Genomic DNA, 19,524 nt, shown 5'->3' on the forward strand with positions numbered 1-19,524 from the left:
AGGGAAGAATCAGAAACCAAGGAATAAAACACCCACCCAACAAAGCCAAATTAAAAAAAAAAATCAGCACCTAGATCTATAATCATCCCAAACCCAGGTGCTTAGATGCCAGCATAAAAACACAGTAACAGCCAGAAATATGTCTCCATTAGAATCCAGCTATCCTACCACATCAGAGCCTGCAGAGACCAAAACAGATGAAGCCAGGAAAAAGACCTTAAAGGCAACTATATGAAGATGATAGAGGTTCTTGAAGAGGAAGTGAATAAATCCTTTAAACAAACAAACCAAAACCACAAAGAGTTGAAGGAAACCAAACTGTTTAAGACCTGAAATGGAGCCAGGCAGTGGTGGTGCACGCCTTTAGTCCCAGCACTTGGGAGGCAGAGGCAGGCAGATTTCTGAGTTCAAGGCCAGCCTGGTCTACAGAGTGAGTTCCAGGACAGCCAGGGCTACATGGAGAAACCCTGTCTCAAAAAAACCAAAAAACCAAAACCAAAACCAAAAAAAAAAAAAAAAAAAAAAGAAAAGAAAAGAAAAAGAAAAAGACCTGAAATGGAAATAGAATCAATAAAGAAAAAAACAGAGAGAAATCTGGAAATGAAAAATGTAGGAATTTGAATAGGAACTACAGAGCGAAGTTTCATTAACAGAATACAAGGGATGAAGGTGAGAATCTCAGGTGTTGAAGATACTACAGAAGAAATGGTTACATTGGTCAAAGAAAATGTTAAACCTAAAAAATTCCTGACTCAAAACATCCAGGAACTCTGAAAAGACCAAAGCTAAAAATAATAGGAATAGAGAAAGGAGAAGAGTCCCAGCTCAAAGGCCCAGAAAAAACTTTCAATAAATCAGAGAAGAAAAATTTCCTAATCTAAAGGAGAGACCTATAAACGTACAAAAAGCTTACAGAACACCAAATAGATTGGATCAGAAAATAAAGTCCCCTAGCACGTAATAATCAAACACTCAACACACAGAACAAAGAAAGAATATTAAAAATTTCAAGGGAAAAAGACCAAGAAACATATAAAGGCAGACCTATTAGAGTTACACCTGACCTCTCAATGGAGACTCTAAGAGCCAGAAGGGTCTGGAGAGATGTACTGCAGACTCTAAGAAAAACCACAGATGGGCTGGAGAGATGCTCAGCACTTAAGAGTGCCAACTGCTCTTCCGAAGGTCGTGAGTTCAAATCCCAGCAACTACGTGGTGGCTCACAACCTTCAGTAATGAAATCTGATGCCCTCTTCTGGAGTGTCTGAAGACAGCTACAGTATACTTACATATATAAAATAAATAAATCTTAAAACAAACAAACAAACAAAAAAAAACCTTCCCAATGAGTCAGGGGATTCAGAAACAAGAAAAAAATGGCTGAAACTCAATTAAAAAAACAAAACAAAAACAAAAAAACAAGGCGGGTGGTAGTGGTGCACGCCTGTAATCCCAGCACTCTGGGAGGCAGAGGCAGGCATATTCCTGAGTTCGAGGCCAGCCTGGTCTACAGAGTGAGTTCCAGGACAGCCAGGGCTATACAGAGAAATCCTGTCTCAAAAAAATCAAAACAACAACAACAACTAATAATAATAATAATAATAAAAGACATATAACCCCCAGTGAAATAGAAGTAGTCATTAAAAGACTCCCAACAACAACAAAAAGTCCCCAGGCTAGATGATTTAGTGAAGAATCCCAACAGACTTTCCAAGAAGAGTTAACACTAACACTCCTCAAGTTATTCCACAAAATAGAATAACATTGCCCAGTTCATTTTATGAGGTCATAATTACCCTGATAACTACATAAAATTATAGACCAATTTCCCTTATGAACGTAGATGCAAAAATACTCAATAAAATGATTGCAAATTAAATCTAAGATCACATCAAAAAGATCATCCACCGTGATCAATCAGGCATCATCCTAGAGATGCAGGGATGGTTCAATATATGAAAATCGGTAAAGGTAATACATTGCACGAACAAACTGAAAGATAGAAAAACCACATGATTATCTCATCAGATGCAGAAAAGGCCTTTGAAAAGATCTACCATGCTTTGATGATAAAAGTTCTGCAGAGATATGGTTACAAGGGACATACCTAGCACAGTAAAAGCAATTTACAGCTAGCCTATAGACAACATTAAATTAAATGGAGAGCTACTCAGAGCAGTTCCACTGAAAGTAAGAACAAGACAAGGCTGTTCACTCAATCCATATCTATTCAATATAGTAGTACTTGCAATTTTAACTAAAGCAATAAGATAATTGAAGGAGATCAAGGAGATACAAACTGGAAAGGAAGAAGTCAAAGTATTGTTATTTGCACATGATATATGTGTTATATATATAAATATATGTGTAATATATATATATATATATATATATATATATATATATATATATATATATATGACCCTAAATTCCACCGGGGAGCTCCTACAGCTGATAAATGCTTTCAGCAAAGTAACTGGATACAAGACTAACTAAAAGCAAATCATTAGCCCTCCTATATTTTAATGACAAATGGACTGAGAATGAAGTTAGAGAAACAACAGTTTTCAAAATGGCCTCAAATAATATAGAATATTTTAGGGTAACTCACACCAAGCAAGTGAAAGGCTTGCATGATAAAAACATCAAATCTTTGAAGAAAGAAATTGAAGATACCAGAAGATGAAGAGATCTCCCGTGCTCATGGATCAGTAGCATCAACATAGTAAAGATAGCCGTCCTGGGGTAGAGGGATGGCTTCGCAGTTAAGAGTACTGGATGCCCTTCCTAAGGTACCAAGTGAAATCTTCAGCAACAGTATGGTGGTTCATAGCCATCTGTGATGGAATCTGATCTCCTCTTCTGGGTCTATTTGAAGACAAATCACCTGTATACATAAACGTAAACATTTTTTTAAAAGATGGCTATCCTACCAAAGCACTCTACAGATTCAATGCAATCCCCATCAAAATTCCAATACAATCCTTTACGGACCTTGAAAGGATAATTCCTAACTTCAAATGGAAAAGCAAAAAGAATCCAGGAGAGCTAAAACAATATTGAACAATAAAAGAATTCACCATTCCCAATTTCAAATTTTACTATAGAGCTATAGTATTTTAAAAAAAAACTCATGGTATTGGCATAAAAACAAGCACATTGATTAACAGAATGTAATTGACAAGTCAGACATAAATTCACACACACATGTACACCTGATTTTTGATGATGCAGCCAAAATCACACTAGAAAAAAAAAGTATCTTTAACAAATGGTGCTGGTCAAACTGGATGTCTGCATGTAGAAGAGTGCAAATAGATCCATACTTTATTTTTATTTATTATTATTATTATTTTGGTTTTTTTCTTTTTTTGAGACAGGGTTTCTCTGTATAGCCCTGGCTATCCTGGAGCTCACTCTGTAGACCTGGCTGGCTTCGAACTCAGAAATCCGCTTGCCTCTGCCTCCCAGAGTGCTGGGATTACAGACGTGTACCACCACTGCCCGGCTCAAATAGATCCATACTTATCACCCTGCACGAAACTCAAGTCCAAAACCTTAACATAAAACCAGACACATTGAACCGGGTGGAAGAGAAAGTGGGGAATAGTCTTGGAAACACTGGTACAGGAGACAGCTTTCTGAACAGAAAGAACACAGATAATGCTGGCACTGAGATCGAGAATTAATACATGGGACCTACCTCATGGAACTAAACATCTCTGTGAGGCAAAGGACATGCCAATCAGACAAAGAGGCAGTCTTCAAAATAGGAAAAGAGGGTTTTTTTTTTGTTTTTTGTTTTTGTTTGTTTGTTTGTTTTTTACCAACTCTACACCCTAGAGGACTGGTATCCAAAATAGATAAAGAACTCAAGAAACTAGATATCAAAACTCCAAATATCCAATTTTAAAATGAGGTACAGATCTAAACAGAGAATTCTCAACTGCCTAAGAAACATTTTTTTTCTTTTTTTTTTCTTTTGGTTTTTTGGATTTGGTTTTTATCGAGACAGGGTTTCTCTGTGTAGCCCTGGCTGTCCTGGAACTCACTCTGTAGACCAGGCTGGCCTCAAACTCAGAGATCCGCCTGCCTCTGCCTCCCAGAGTGCTGGGATTACTGGCATGTGCTACCACTGTCCGGCGCCTAAGAAACATTTAATGTTCAATATCCTTAGCCATCAGGGAAATGCAAATCAAAACTACTTTGGAGAATCCATCTCACACCTGTCAGAATGGCTAAGTGGCAGCTCACACTGGCACGGATGCAGAGCGAGGGGACCACTCTGTCATTGCTGGCGGGAGTGCAGACTTTCCACTGTGGAAATCAATATGGAGGTCCCTCAGAAAGTTGAGAGTTCATCTACCTTAGGATCCGCTCACATCTCTCTTTACCCAAAGGACACTCCATCCTACCACAAGGACACGCGCTCAGCCATCTTCATTGTGGCTTTATTCACGATATCCAGAAACTGGAAACAATCTAGACTTCCCTCAACAGAGAAATGGATAAGGAAAATGTGGTACATTTACACAGTGGAGTATGACTCAGCTGTTAAAAATATGACATCATGAAACTTGCAGTCATCTGATTGTATGGAACTAGAAAGAAAAATCCTGAGTGAGATATCCAGACCCAGAAAGATAAATATGTCATGTAAATATTAGCCATTAAGTAGAAGATAACCAAGCTGTTATCTCGGTCTACAGACAAGTTGTAGACCCAGAGAACTTAGGTAAAGTGGACAGATTAGGGAGAACACTTGGATCTCCCTGAGAGGGAGAAATAGAACAGATTTTACGGGCAGACTGGGGACGGTGTGGACTAGAGTGGGGAAGGACTTAGGGATCAATCAGGCTGAAGGGAGATAGCTGAGAGCAGGCAAAGCAGCTCGGAATTGGCAGGCTGTTGGGGTGGGGTGGGGACCCAGTACGTGGGAAACTGCCTGAGTCTATGAAGGTGATTCCAGTGAGGATTCCTAGTAGTGGGGATATGGATTCTCACCTGGCCATCTCTTGTTGCCAAGAAAGGCTTACACTGGAGGGACTGATTTGCATTCAACTGAGTCATTGGCAAAGGGGGTTCCATGAAAATTCCCAAAAAACCCGGGCTTTTGCTAAAACAAAGGATTGCTCTCTGCAAACCGATAGACGGGCACCACTGAAGCCACTGGACACAGAGAAGTCAGGCTGGTACCTACACGGAGCCATCACCCTAGTGAAGTACCTTTGGTATACTTCATACACACTGTAGAAGGTACTTTGCAGGCTGCTGTAAGAGACATGTAGACACCAACTGAACTGCAAAACCTTTACCTACAATCTGTTCTTCCTGCAAACCATGCTAGGGTAATGGTGGCACAGAAGTTGTGTGAGTAGCCAACCAATGTCTGATTTGACCTAAGTTCCTGCCCACAAGAGGAAATCCACATCTAACACTGCTTGGGTAACCAAGAACTTGACAGGAGGCAGAGGCAGGAGGATCTCTGGGAGTTTGAGGCCAGCCTGTCGACAAAGCAAGTTCCAGGACAGCCAGGGCTGTTAAACAGAGAAATACTGTTTCAAAAAAAAAATTTACCCTACTCCTAATGATATTCTGCTGTACTCATAGATCAGAGCCCTGTCAAGTCATCATCAAAGAGGTAGAGAAGCACAGCAGAGAAAGTCAAATTATGAGAGGCCTCCACAAAGAGAGATAAATTTCTCTCTTTAGAGATTATAAGAGACAGAGAATGGAGGACACCAGGAGAGTAAGTCCCTCCAAATCAACTAGGCAAGGCACATACGAGTTCACAGTGACTGAAGCAGCAAGCACGGGGTATACATGGCTCTGCACCAGGTCCTTTGCACATATATTATAGCTATTATCTTAGTATTTCTATAGGACTCCTGAGTGTGGGAACCCGTGACTCTTTAAAAAATTTTTATTTTATTTATATGAATACACTGTAGCTGTCAATCACACCAGAAGAGGGCATCAGATGCCATTACAGATGGTTGTGAGGCACCATGTGGTTGCTGGGAATTGAACTCAGGACCTCTGGAAAAGCAGTCAGTGCTGTTAACCACTGAGCCATCTCTCCGGCCTGGTCTCTGCTTCTTGTGCCTGCTCTTGGGACCCTTTTTTTCTGTTGGGTTGCAGTGTCCAACTTCAATATGATAGTTTTTACTTCATCTTATTATATATTTATCATGTTTGGTTATTTAAAATTTGTATCTATTTTGATCATAGTCTTTTCGTTCCTCCTAGATCCTCTTCACCTCCCTACCCTAATAAGAGTAGATTCTAAGTGCTCACACACACACAAGAACATGTAATATGATGGATGATCCAGATAGCATGATTGTGGTGATTAAAGTGATTAATAAACACGTGTAGCAGAGCATCCAGTTGAGGCTGGAGTGGGCTATTATACCAGCCCTTGGGAGGCTGAGGTATGAAAATAGTAAGATTTAGCCAAGTTTTGGCATGGTGACATACACCTCTTACCCTAGCTCTTGGGAGGAATAGGCAGGTGGATCTCTGTGTGGTCCAGGCCAGTCTGGTCGACATGGTGAGCTTCTGTCTAACAGGCCTGGAGAGCCTCTGTCTAACAAACAAAAACAAATGTGTTGTACACATCAAGTTTTTCTTTTTGTGCTGGGAATTAAACTCAGGGTGTTGAGCATGCTTGGCAAAATACTCTATCTCTGATCTGCTATGCAACCTCTAATCATTCAGTAAAGTGTTCCTTGGTTAGCTAGTTCCTTTCTCCCCCCCCAATTTTTTCTTCCTCTGTTTCTTTTTTCCCTCCTTCCCTTCCTTCCTCCCTCCCTCCCTTCCTCTCTTCCTTTCTCTCTCCCTCTTTCTCCCTTTTTTTTCCTATAGGGATGAAACACTCTTACACATGTTAGGCAAGCATTTTACTAGTGAGCCGGTCCTATTCCATTTCATAAATACAAATATATGAATAGCATAAAGTTCAAACAGGTCTAAGTGGATATGTAGCATGTGTTCCTCCACTTTACCACTCAACCATCTAATTTCTGTGCCCAGCCAGCGGAACCTCAAGTCCTGATAAAGTTTCTTTATAAAATCTAACACATTAATATAATACCTGTATTTATTTCTCCAATTAACCTTTTTGTTTGTTTGTTTTTTGGATTTGGTTTTTTCGAGACAGGGTTTCTCTGTGTAGCCCTGGTTGTCCTGGAACTCACTCTGTAGACCAGGCTGGCCTCAAATTCAGAAATCCACCTGCCTCTGTCTCCCAGAGTGCTGGGATTACAGGCGTGCGCCACCACCGCCTGACTCAATTAGTCATTTTATAAACAGGCAAGATACAACAGAATACGAACAGATATGTAATGAGAGCTTGCCATCGTTCAGGAGTTCCGATTGCTTTAGTGCCCAGGAGGCTGGAGAGGACGCGCTTCCTTCTCTCTGAGACTAGAACAAACTTTGAAATGGTGTGCTATACTTTTAGGTTAAGTGCAGCTTTTAATCCAACATCAGAATTCTGTTTTGTCTTGACAGTGTTGTGCTGTTGCTCGTGCTGATCTTCAACTCATGGCGTTAGCCTACTGAGAGATAGGATGACAGGTATGCACCACTATGCTGGGTGGAAAGAAAGGTTGGTTTTTGTTTTTGAGACAGAGTCCCACTATGTAGCCCTGGTTGGCCTCGAATTCATAGAGATCTGCCTGGCATGCTTGTTGAAATTTCAGTTTTTATTTATCTGTTTATTTATTTTGTTTTTTCGGATTTGTTTTTTTTCGAGACAGGGTTTCTTTGTATAGCTCTGGCTGTCCTGGAACTCACTCTGTAGACCAGGCTGGCCTCGAACTCAGAAATCTGCCTGCTTCTGCCTCCCAGAGTGCTGGGAGGGATTACAGGCGTGCGCCACCACTGCCCGGTTGAAATTTCAGTTTTTAAAGCAAGCATTTTAAAATGAATAGATAAAAAAATGAGTCTCTACAGGATTTTCGTTTGAACCCGTAAACTAGGATTAATTAGTCCCTTTAAGGACAGTAAAATTGGTGATTGTTGACATTCTGTTTCAGATGATTTAACCTTCTTCCTTGATAATACATGTATAATGGTAGCATGAATTTCCATCTCTTAAATTCTGCCTTGTTTCCAAGATCAATGGCTTACCCACAATCTATTGTAATTCTTTACACTAACTCACAGCCAGTGTAAATTCCTTCCAAATACCTTTTCAAGTACAGTTTTGATGGATCTTCTTACTTCGGATTCTATTTTGGCTAATGTCAAATTAAATTTGAGTAACTTTTTTTTTTTTTGGTTTGTTTCTTTTTAGCATTTGCCAACAACCACTGGATAATTTCAATGAGTTCTCCCTTATGTGGGTCGAATCAGGTTATGTTTGGGTAAATAATGTTACGCAAATCAGCAACTATTAATTTTCATGTTAAGCGATTAAAAAAAAGCTTTCTGAAAATCTGATGACCCGTGCACTGTCTCTTTCCCAAAGGGGGAATGTGGGTGGGTTCGTCCCTCGGATTGAGAGGCTGAGTCTTCCGTTCCTTTTGTCTTTTCGGAGGATTAGGACTGTCATGGCGCTTTCAAGAAGAGAGAGAGGGCCTTCCTTTCGTCCGGCAGAATTACTTGGGGGCACCTCGACTGGGAGTAGGATGGACGGAGGGACGAGAAGACAACGCTGGCAGGCTGTCGGCCAGAACCCCGCAAGGGGAGGAGACGCGGCAGGAGACTGCCCTGAGAGCGCCTGGCTGTGGGAACCGCCCCCCGCTGCCCTGTCCAATGGAAACCTGGCGGCGCCGCGGCACCGCCCACTGTTGGTCCGGACGCCGCGAGGGCGGGGCCCGCAGTTCGGTTGCGCTGCGGAGCGCAGCTGTGAGGGAGTCGCTGCGATCCGAGGCCCCGGAACCCGAGCTGGAGCTGAAGCGCAGGCTGCGGGCGCGGAGTCGGGAGGTGAGCTCCGGAGACAGAGGCCCTGGAGGGAGGGGCTCGCGGAAGGGCGGCAGGATCACTCCGAGCCGCGGGCCGGCGGGACGCGGCCCGCGGGTGCTGTTGGGCGGCCCTGCTCTCTCGGGAGTCAGGCCCGACCTAGCCCGGCCCGTCGCAGCGGAGGGACCGCCTTGGCCCCAGGGCGCCGCCCGCCCTCCTGGTGTCTCCGGCGTGGCCGCGGCGGCCCGGAATTCTGCGGGCGCGGGTCGCGGGGCCCCGGCGTTCTCTTGGAACTCTGGCCGCGAGAGGCGGGGCAGGCGGCGCGGGCGGGGGCGGGGCGGGGGCCCGGGCCCGAGGGCCTGCGGAAGGAAGCGCGGCGTCCGGGCCCGGCCTGCTCGCGGGGCGGCGCGCCGAGCGCGGGGGCGTGGTCTGCGGCCTGACGGCGCGGCTGGGCTGGCCTTTGATGAGGTGGCTGTGGTGCTCCGTCTCCTGGCGGGCCACTGTCTGCCCGCCGCCGCTTCCTTCCAGGTACTGGCCGGGCGACCTGTTGGAGTGTTGACAAGCTGAGGGCCTCCTACCTCCGAGCTTGCATTCTCTCCGACTGAGCCGTTCTGCTGACCTCAGAGTGGCCTGTGGCTGCGAGCTCTGCGGGATGATATGCAGAGGGCTTTCAGCTAATAATGGAAGCAGGGAGAACAACTTTGCAGATGACAGACAATGCCCGCGAGTGAATGTACAATGCGCCCTCAGGGTAGCTAGAGGCTGCAAGGAGATAGCCCTCACCAATGCAAATGAGGTTTTCCCAGGCTAATCCCAGTTAAAACTGCCAGCAGCCCTGAGGCAGAACCCCCAGTGTTGCACAAGTTTCTGCATCTGTTGCGGGAGTGCTTGGAGATCTTTAGGCATTGCTCTTATTTTACCTCCTGGGACGTGGTCGGGGAGGGAAATGTACCTTCTGGACATTTGTCTCTGATGACAGTTTATCTTCCCTCCAGGTGCCCTGTGAAGGGGCTGTCTGTGTCCTTGGTCCAGTAGTTTTAGGTTTCATAGGCTACAGCTTTGACAGTCTAGAGTATCTTCTGCTGTGCCTCGCTAGAATTTCACTTATCCATTCAGATTGGAATCTGAATCGTGTGAATGTAGCTGAGGTAGACTTTATTATTTTCTTAGCTCCTTGGTAGGGGAAGGAGGAGAAAGTGATCCTTAACTCATCTTTTTTATTGGTTTATTAAGATATGCACACAACTAATAGCTGTCTTGGCAGACTGAGGAGACTTTCTAGGAAAGGAAAGGACTTTCCTTAGAAATTAAAGTGGGGAAGAAGCCTGCCAGATCCCCCCCCCCCCCTGTGGTAGTGCTGTGTCGTTCTTTGAGTTTACTAGAGCCTTAATACAAATCCCCCATTCAGATAAAACAGTTAGGCTGGGGAGAGATGTGTAGAAAGGGGCGTCAGAGAGTTGTATGGCCTGCTGATGTTGATTGCAGTTTTCAGGTAATCTGAACTGACTCTGGAGTGCAAGTTTACTTTCCAGGGTATGGCTTTCTTACTAGACAGCTCTTCCTTGAGCTAATCACACACAGGTTTCAGGTTTTTTTTACCGTCTGTGTTCATTTGATTGTCTGTTTTTGTTTTGTTTTTTGCTTTTTGTTTTGGTATGGGTTAATTAGAAATTAAGGTTTTTCTTAAAGCAACTCTGTGCCTGTAGAAATATTATTGTTTAATACTTTTCCTATAAAGTCTACTATAGCTTGAGTTGTTTGTTCCTGAGGGAGGTAACTGGTATCAGATCTAGTGCCTCAGATTGGACAAATCAGAGCCTTTGAGCAATGTAGATGGAAGGAAAGCTGGAAGCATAAGGGCTTTGATTTTTTTTTTTTTAAATTTGTGCTTAGTTAAGTGCAAGCATTTCATTTATTTTAATTCACTGATCTATCTCAAGCACCCTCCCAGTGTGTGACCTACAATAACCTACAAATGTTACTAAACATTTCAGTGAGTAAATGAAAAGAAATGTTGTTAAACAGTACCCACTTGCCACACTCACACATCATAAGGACGGTGAGGTCATTAGAGATGGAAGTCACGCCTGCCAGTCAGCTGGCCCAATGGCAGCTTCTACCTATGTGTAAGAAAGTCACTGGATAATGTCACTTTTGGTCTAGTAGGATAAGTCACTGTTCGGAGTTTTGGTTAGTTGGTTAAGGATAGTATAGACCCATAGGGCTGTCTCAGTGGAACATTTTAAAGTCATCTGCTCTGAGTAATGCCTGTACACCCTAGTCCTTGAGCACAGTCAAAGTTGAGGCCCATAGAGAGCCGATGGGAAATATATTAATTGCAACACCATTTGCTGAGAGGGAATGGGGTACCAGATTTTACTGTCTATTTGGGTTTGACTAAAGTGGACTATATTGTCATTAGTCTCATGTGTGGCACTTCTGAGTGGTCTTCAACCAAGGTAACTCCTCTTCTAGAAGCCAGAGAGTCATTCACATTTCAGTATTTAGGTAAGAGTAAATTTGATTTTGATGTCAAGAAAACAAGGAAGATGTATTTTTAAGGCTGAAGATGAAGTTAAGACTATTAAAGATTTATACATCTGTTTTTGACCTTTGTCTTCTGACTCTGCCTAACAAATGCAGGCCGAGTGTTCATTCCAGCATGTCGGAAGGGGAGTCCCAAACAGTAGTCAGCAGTGGCTCAGACCCAAAGGTAGAATCCTCATCTTCAGCTCCTGGCTTGACTTCTGTGTCACCTCCTGTGACCTCCACAACTTCAGCTGCTTCTCCCGAGGAAGAAGAAGAAAGTGAAGATGAGTCTGAGATCCTGGAAGAGTCACCCTGTGGGCGCTGGCAGAAGAGGCGAGAAGAGGTGAGGTGGTGGTGATGGAGTTCCTGGGAGAGTAAACTGTAAGCAGTAAGAACTAGAGAAGCTGTCCAGAGGAGCACAGCAGACCTGTGTAGGGCAGGGCTGGAAGATGATCATATGGAGTACTAAAATGGCAGCTTCTTGAAGTACCTTAATTTCACTTGAATTGCTTCTCAGGTGAATCAGCGTAATGTACCAGGTATTGACAGTGCATACCTGGCCATGGATACAGAGGAAGGTGTGGAGGTTGTGTGGAATGAGGTACAGTTCTCTGAACGCAAGAACTACAAACTGCAGGAGGTAGGTGATGAGGCCTGGGCCTATTTAAGCAGCTGTTGTTGGGAAAGTGGCTGTGAGGAAAGCTTTCCTGGTTAGATCAGCCATGGGATGGGTAGGGAATGGCTTTCATATTCTTACAATGATTTGTGACCTCTACTGTCCCTGTCTGCCTTGCTCCAGGAAAAGGTCCGTGCAGTGTTTGATAATCTGATTCAGTTGGAACATCTTAACATTGTTAAGTTTCACAAGTATTGGGCTGACGTTAAAGAGAACAAGGCTAGGGTAAGATTTTTTTTTTTTTTTTTTTTTTTTTTTTTTTTTTTTTGCCTAATGTTTCCTGAATTGCCAGAGAGCAGGTGCATTTATTGTCCATTTCACATTCAGAGGTTGAAACTAGGTAATTTTGACCCAAGAACTGAAATCTATTGCTTTGGCAGGGAAAGTAGGGTTTCATTTGATACCTGTAGCTTTCCAGTAAAGATGGGGGAAGTTAGTGGACACTTGCTTGCTTTTTTGTTCTCATCATGCTATTAAGCCTCAGAAAGTGATACTAAAGAAAAAGAAAGTTGAAAAACACAATTTATTATGTATCTGGTGTAAATGTCACCAGGTTAGATAGAGATCATTTCTAGTAGAAAGGCTTAGTAAGTGCTTTCCTTCCCCAGGTAATCTTCATCACAGAATACATGTCCTCTGGGAGTCTTAAACAGTTTCTGAAGAAGACCAAAAAGAACCACAAGACTATGAATGAAAAGGTACGAAGAGAAGCTAGACATAGTTTTAGGCTTTGTTTAGGGATTTAAAAAGATGGGGAAAATTATGAAGCCAATTAGGGAGGAATAGCAAGGACTAGTGGGAAGGGTAAGAGGAAAGTATCACAGGTTGTGTGTGGTGGTTGTTGCATGCCTTTGATTCAGAAGGCAGAGAGTTTGAGGCCAGTGTGGTCTACATAGTTTAAAGACACCTAAGGCCATATAGGTATATAGTGAAACCGTGGAGGAGGAGGGTGGGTAGAGAGGGGAGAAGGAAGAGGCGGGCAGAGAGAGAGAGAGAGAGAGAGAGAGAGAGAGAGAGAGAGAGAGAGAGAGAAAATGAATGAGAATGAGAATATTACTGCTGATCCTGACTTCTTTTCCAGGCTTGGAAACGCTGGTGTACACAGATCCTCTCTGCCCTAAGGTAGGTAATATCTGGTTAGTTTTCTTCCCCAATCTCTCCTGGTTTTAGTTCCTTACACACATTGCAAGGCACTACTCTGCTTTTCTATTCTGCCTCTCCCCAGTTTCTTTGAGTCACATGCTGACAAGATTAGGCTCCCTTGTGGGGTCCTCTTGATGTCCTAACCATCAGTATCCCAGTCTTTTTTCCTACTGCTTATCTTAAGATCCCTGGCATAATGGAGAGTCAGCGTATAGGGATTATCGTTATGAGGAGGAGGAGAGCTGGCCCTTACTCCTCTTAACCCTTGGGTTCCCCCTGCCCTTAATTTCCTAGTGGCCCCTCTAACAGCCCAGTGCCCCCACAGCTACCTGCACTCCTGTGACCCTCCCATCATCCATGGGAACCTGACCTGTGACACCATCTTCATCCAGCACAACGGACTCATCAAGATTGGCTCTGGTGAGGGGAGGGAGAGATTCTGGGCAGGGGAGCCTCGGGAATTTGGGAACCATGGGGGTAAGATAAAAGGCCTGGGAGAACAGCAAAATTTGAGGTATGAGCTGGTGATAATAGATAGGCTTTTAGTAGAGGTAATTCATAGGGAGAAACCAATTAGTGGAAATGGGTTAGGGTATCCAATCTTGTACTTCTTGGTGAGAACTTTGGAATCATACAGAGAAGTTGATAAGAGGCTTGGAAAGGGCAAGAGATGGATATGAGGTCTGACTCTAGCCCTTCGGGCCAAACCCTACCAAAGAGGTTCCAGTCTGTGCCTGCTGTGAGTGTTTTCATTTGCTGTGTATTTGTGTGCAGTGACATTTCTGTGTGCTGTGTCTGTGTGTGGTTACCATTTGTCTGGGGCTTGGCTGCTCCATCGCTCACAACTTTTCTCTGTTTTCCTCCCTCCCGCTTACGGGCTGCTCTGTTCCCAACAGTCTTTCATAGGATTTTTGCTAATGGTGAGAGCTCCCTCTGCCCCATTTGGGGCTCTGTTTGTGCTCCCTTTGCTCCGTCTGCGGCTGCCCAGTGCATGCAGTCGTGGGAGCAAGGCCTGTCCCCTGCTTCCTGTGCCTAATTATGCCTGCTTAGCTTCTGCCCCGCCAGCCCTCTACCTGCTTGCCCCTTTGTAACCTGCTTGTTTCCTGTGGATTCTGCCTGGCTGGACACTTCCTCTTAAGAGTCACATCCCCTTCATCATCAGGCTGGCTCCGTAAATCATACTGTGCTCTTAGATTCTCTGTGATTTGTAGTCATTGTTATGATCGGAGTGAGTCCAGCTTGGGCCTGGTCCTGGTTCCTCGTTCAGTCTTGCGGTAGGTGTTGTTGAGGACTAAGGTTTAGACAAGGGTCTAACACGTAAACTGATTTTAGGGTATTGGTTCACTTTTGAGGTTTTTAGGTTTTTTTGTTTTCAGTTTAGTCATCACATATGGGTAAGGAAGAGGCTAGCTCCTTGGATCTGTGTTAATACTGCTTTGCCTTTCTTACCCCAGTTCATGAGGTCTCCAGTTGTCTCACAGTAGGAAGGGCTGTCTGTATTTCTTTGTTAATTGCAGGGTGGATGAGTGAATTGAAGCTAGCATTTTTGTGGGGCTGTGAATTTCATAGATCTGGGACTTTGAAAAGATGAGCAGGTTCCCAATGACAGGTTTTCCTTTGACTGTGTTACCTGATGAGCCTACAGTCCTCAGTGTTTGTGTGTAGATTGCATAGACTTCGTTGTTTCTGAGTGAAGGGGCCTTAGATGAGAAATAGACGCTGCAGACAGGGAATCTAGGTGGTATTGATATGTAGTCTATTGCTTAGGGTCGGGGAAAGTGATAGTTTGTATCTATTGAGTATTAGAAAGGAGACTTCAGGAGAAAAATGGCTTTTGGAAACTCTCTGTAGAGTAAGATCATGCTTTGGTGGTGGTGGTGGTGGTGGTGGTTAGATTGTGGGTGTCTCCCTACTCCTCCTAGTGGCTCCTGACACTATCAACAATCATGTGAAGACTTGCCGGGAAGAACAGAAGAACCTACATTTTTTTGCACCAGAGTATGGAGGTGAGGTAGCCTTGTCTCTCTGCCCCATTCTCAGACTCAGCTTTAAAAAAAAAGTCCCTCAGACAGATTGTGCCCCTCTACCTACTCCCTCCCTGAAAGATCAACCCCTGCCAGAGCTACCCTAGATCTTGGTTTTACACTTTATGAACTGAGTGAGATACAGGGACAATACAACAAGAAGGTCAGCAGTCTGGACTTGCATACATTGTTTGTTTGTTTTTAAAGTATCCCTGCCACTTGTTCCCCCAGTCCATTCACTCTCCTAATAACCATCTGTTTTCTCCAGAAGTCACAAATGTGACAACAGCAGTGGACATCTACTCCTTTGGCATGTGTGCACTGGAGGTGAGACCTGTGAGGGGAGGGAGAGAGAAAGCATGAAATCAGAACATGGAAAGGGAAATGCTGACCTTGGGGAAGAGATTGTGGGAGTACTGGGTTTGTGGGTTTGTGTCTTAGTTCTCAGTTGTTCCTTTGGGATTTTCCTCACTACAGATGGCAGTGCTAGAGATTCAGGGCAATGGTGAGTCCTCATACGTGCCACAGGAAGCCATCAGCAGTGCCATCCAGCTACTCGAAGACTCATTACAGAGGGTAAGACTCAATCAGGATCAGCCTTCCTCCTTAATCAAGTCCCAGATGTTCTGAGAGTAAAAGAAGAGAATCAAAATAGAAAAGACTAAACTACACTACTCCTGTGAGAAACTGTGATTCTAGATACACAGGTCAGGGTTCAGATAGGTAGTCTGAAGTTACAAATTGTTAGTTAAGTTTCTCTACATAAAGGTGAGCTGATTGGGTGTTACTCAGGCAGTTGCTACACTTTTTTTTTTTTTTTTTTTTTTTTTTTTTAAAACCAGACAGGGTTTCTCTGTAGCCCTGGCTGTCCTATATATACCAGGCTGGCCTCGGACTCAGAAATCCACCTGCCTCTGCCTCCCAAGTGCTGGGATTATTAGCATGTGCCACCACTGCCCAGCTGCTACACACTCGTATACAATATCTTGGCATGTAAATATCAAGCTAGTCACTTGGGATTTTATGTTTAACGAGCTAAGATTTAAAGGATGAAGGAATTATGAATCAGTATGTAGCTTAACTATAGTGAGACAGGACAGTCAGAACAAGAACAATTAACTCTGGTCAGGCATGGAGGCAATACATCTATAAGCCTAGCACTTGGGAGGTAGAGATAGAAGGATTAAAAGTTCAAGGTCATTCTCCCCTACACAGAGGGTTCAAGGCTAGCCTGGGCTACATTAGATCCTGTCTCAAAAACAAAATGAGGAAGGAACAATTAATGTTAATCAGAGACAGTAGTGAGGAGCAAGAAGTAGAGCTCTAATGGAAGAGTTAGGCGTGAATCCAGGTTCTAGTTCACATTAGGGTGGGATTATTAGGGGAAAGATCAGGTGTGCCACTTTGTTGTCCTTTAATACTGAAAGTAAGAAAGCATGTTGGCATGGGATTTGACCAGAGGCAGAAAGGGAAGTGGAATGGTTAGAGAAAACATGGGCAATCAGGAGTTGTAGACAAAGGAAGTTGTGATAATAAGCTCGGGAGACAAGAAGACGGTGAGTGTTACTCACCGCAATCATTTGCTAAAAGTCTGAGATGGGGGGAAAAACTAAATTTGGCAAAGATCCAAGAAAAATTGGCCATGAATGAGCTAGTAAAAACAAAAGAAATACTAAATTTCAACATTAAAGAAAAAATAATGCAGACAGTAATGGTCTTTTAATCCCAGCACTTGGAAGGCAGATCTCTGTGAGTTCAAGGCCAGCCTGGTCTACAGAGTGAGGGCCAGAACAACCAGGGCTACACAGACAGACCTTTTCTCCAAAAACAAACACAATTGTGGTTGGAGACTATAAAAGTAATACCAAAGGCAGGTATGGTGGCTCAAGCCTGTAGTTTCCGAACTTCAGAGGCTGAGGCAGGAGGACTGCGAGTTCAGAGACAATCTGGACTATATAGTTATAGAGTTCCAAGCCAGCTTAAGCCATGTAATGAGACCCTGTCTTAGAAAAACAAAATGTCTAGAAAGAAAAACCAGAAAGACAAGTTTATACATTACCATATAGATATAAAGCCCTGTCAGGAAATACATCAATGTTTCCCCAATAAGTTTGAATTCCAAGCATGTAGAAAACATTTTGCTAAATCTAATGAAAGTTACATGGACGTGAGAGTCTTGCCAGATGCCTGTTCCAGTTTCTTGTTGTCTTACAGGAGTTTATTCAAAAGTGCCTGCAGTCTGAGCCTGCTCGGAGACCGACAGCCAGAGAACTTCTGTTCCACCCAGCACTGTTTGAAGTGCCCTCACTCAAGCTTCTTGCTGCTCACTGTATTGTGGGACACCAACGTGAGTCCCCAGATGCTACTAGGCCTTGTTCCTGGGCCTGAGTCCATGTTACACAAAGAGCACTAGGATTTCCATCCAACATGGGGCTTCCATCACTGGCATGGCGTCTTTAGTGTTCTGTTCCCAAAGGGATTCTTTACCCCTGTCCTCTATAACATTCCACCCCATTATACCCACTAGACATGATACCAGAGAACGCTCTAGAGGAGATCACCAAAAATATGGATACCAGTGCTGTACTAGCTGAAATCCCTGCAGGGCCAGGGCGAGAACCAGTTCAGACTTTGTGAGTAGCCAGCTGAGGGTCTGAAAGGGAGATTGGTCGCTGCCACCCAAGGCTCTGTGGAGGGAGTCTCAAGCTGCTTACCTCTTCTTCCAGGTACTCTCAGTCACCAGCCCTGGAATTAGACAAATTCCTTGAAGATGTCAGGTGAGAGAGAGTGGGCTTCTGGGAGGGAGTAGGGACAGGTGTCTAGAGGCTTTCATAGAATCTGTGTGACTTTTGTCATCTCCCACCAGGAATGGGATCTACCCTCTGACAGCCTTCGGACTGCCTCGGCCTCAGCAGCCACAGCAGGAGGAGGTGACGTCACCTGTTGTGCCCCCCTCTGTCAAGACTCCAACTCCTGAGCCAGCTGAAGTGGAGACACGCAAGGTGGGGACTCTGGTGTGATTGTATTTTGGCCATGGGGGTAGAGACACCTTAGCTAAGGCACTGTCCTGTATGGAATGCATTTCTGCCTGCTGGCCACCGTTTTCTTCTGTGGGCTGGAAAGTCTAGGGCATAGCAATCTCTAGACGCCCTCCATGTCTGTTCTGTCCAGGTGGTGCTGATGCAATGCAACATCGAATCTGTGGAGGAGGGAGTCAAACACCATGTAAGCTCAGGGCGGGATGTCACAGGGCTGAGCTCTCAGCCTGCTGAGGAGGAGAGCCTCATTGTCATTGTCCCTTTTCTAGCTAACACTTCTGCTGAAGCTGGAGGACAAACTGAACCGGCACCTGAGCTGTGACCTGATGCCAAGTGAGCATCTCTTTTCTTTTGGAGGAGGGAGGATCTGTGAGCCTTATCCTTTGAGGGGACATATCAGAGACAGGGACAGTGTTTCACAGGGCTTCTGGCCCTCCCAGACTGTATTCAAGCACCCCTGTTTTTCTGTCAGATGAGAACATCCCAGACTTGGCGGCTGAGCTGGTGCAGCTGGGCTTCATTAGTGAGGTGAGGGGCCTGCCTTCTGCTCTGGGTGCCGCCCTGTCTTCTCTCAGCCCTGCCTCACTGAGCTTCTTCCCCAGGCTGATCAGAGCCGCCTGACTTCTCTGCTGGAGGAGACGCTCAGCAAGTTCAACTTTGCCAGGAACAGCTCACTCAACACAGCCGCTGTCGCCGTCTCCTCATAGAGCTCACTTGAGCCAGGCCCCTAGCCAAGCTGTGGCTGTCCCTGGGCATGCTGCAGTCCTCCTGTCCCCTCTCCCCAGTCAGTATTACCCTGTGAAGCCCCTTCTCCCCGTATTATTCAGGAGGGCTTTAGGGGCTCCCTGGTTGAGTCTCATCCTGCCCCTTCCCCTCTCTTCCTCCCCTCTGCACTTTGTTTACTTGTTTTGCACAGACGTGGGCCTGGGCCTTCTCAGCAGCCACCTCTAGCTGGGGGCTAGTAGCTGACCTGCTGGCTCCTGCCCTACCTGTGTGGACAGGAGGCCCACGGGCACTGGGGGAGCTTAGTTCTACAATCCCGCTGGGGCGCATGGGCGGGAGAGAAAGGTGGTGCTGCAGGGGTGGCCCCGGGGGCCATTCGAATCGCCTCAGTTGCTGCTGTAATAAAGTCTACTTTTTGCTAAAGCATGTTGTGTTGTGCTTGCTGCTCAGTGGGTGGCGCAGGCGCTCTGGCGGGCCTGGG

The 19,524-nt window shown here is 44.8% G+C and overlaps 1 protein-coding gene across 1 annotated transcript; it reads left to right on the top strand.

Moving 5' to 3' along the window:
• Positions 1–8,811: 8,811 nt before the first annotated feature.
• Nrbp1 (nuclear receptor binding protein 1) lies at positions 8,812–19,466 on the top strand. The gene is made up of 18 exons (XM_052186270.1): positions 8,812–8,934; positions 11,554–11,782; positions 11,957–12,079; positions 12,239–12,340; positions 12,724–12,813; positions 13,197–13,237; positions 13,584–13,678; positions 15,181–15,264; positions 15,551–15,609; positions 15,760–15,858; positions 17,497–17,629; positions 17,810–17,915; positions 18,009–18,059; positions 18,149–18,284; positions 18,454–18,507; positions 18,590–18,653; positions 18,793–18,848; positions 18,923–19,466. Exons 2-18 carry the CDS (start codon positions 11,573–11,575, stop codon positions 19,025–19,027), a joined length of 1,608 nt encoding a protein of 535 aa, XP_052042230.1. The 5' UTR covers positions 8,812–8,934; positions 11,554–11,572; the 3' UTR covers positions 19,028–19,466.
• Positions 19,467–19,524: the final 58 nt, after the last annotated feature.

The sequence above is a fragment of the Apodemus sylvaticus genome, chromosome 6 (genome assembly GCF_947179515.1).
Source record: "Apodemus sylvaticus chromosome 6, mApoSyl1.1, whole genome shotgun sequence".
NCBI lineage: Eukaryota > Metazoa > Chordata > Mammalia > Rodentia > Muridae > Apodemus > Apodemus sylvaticus.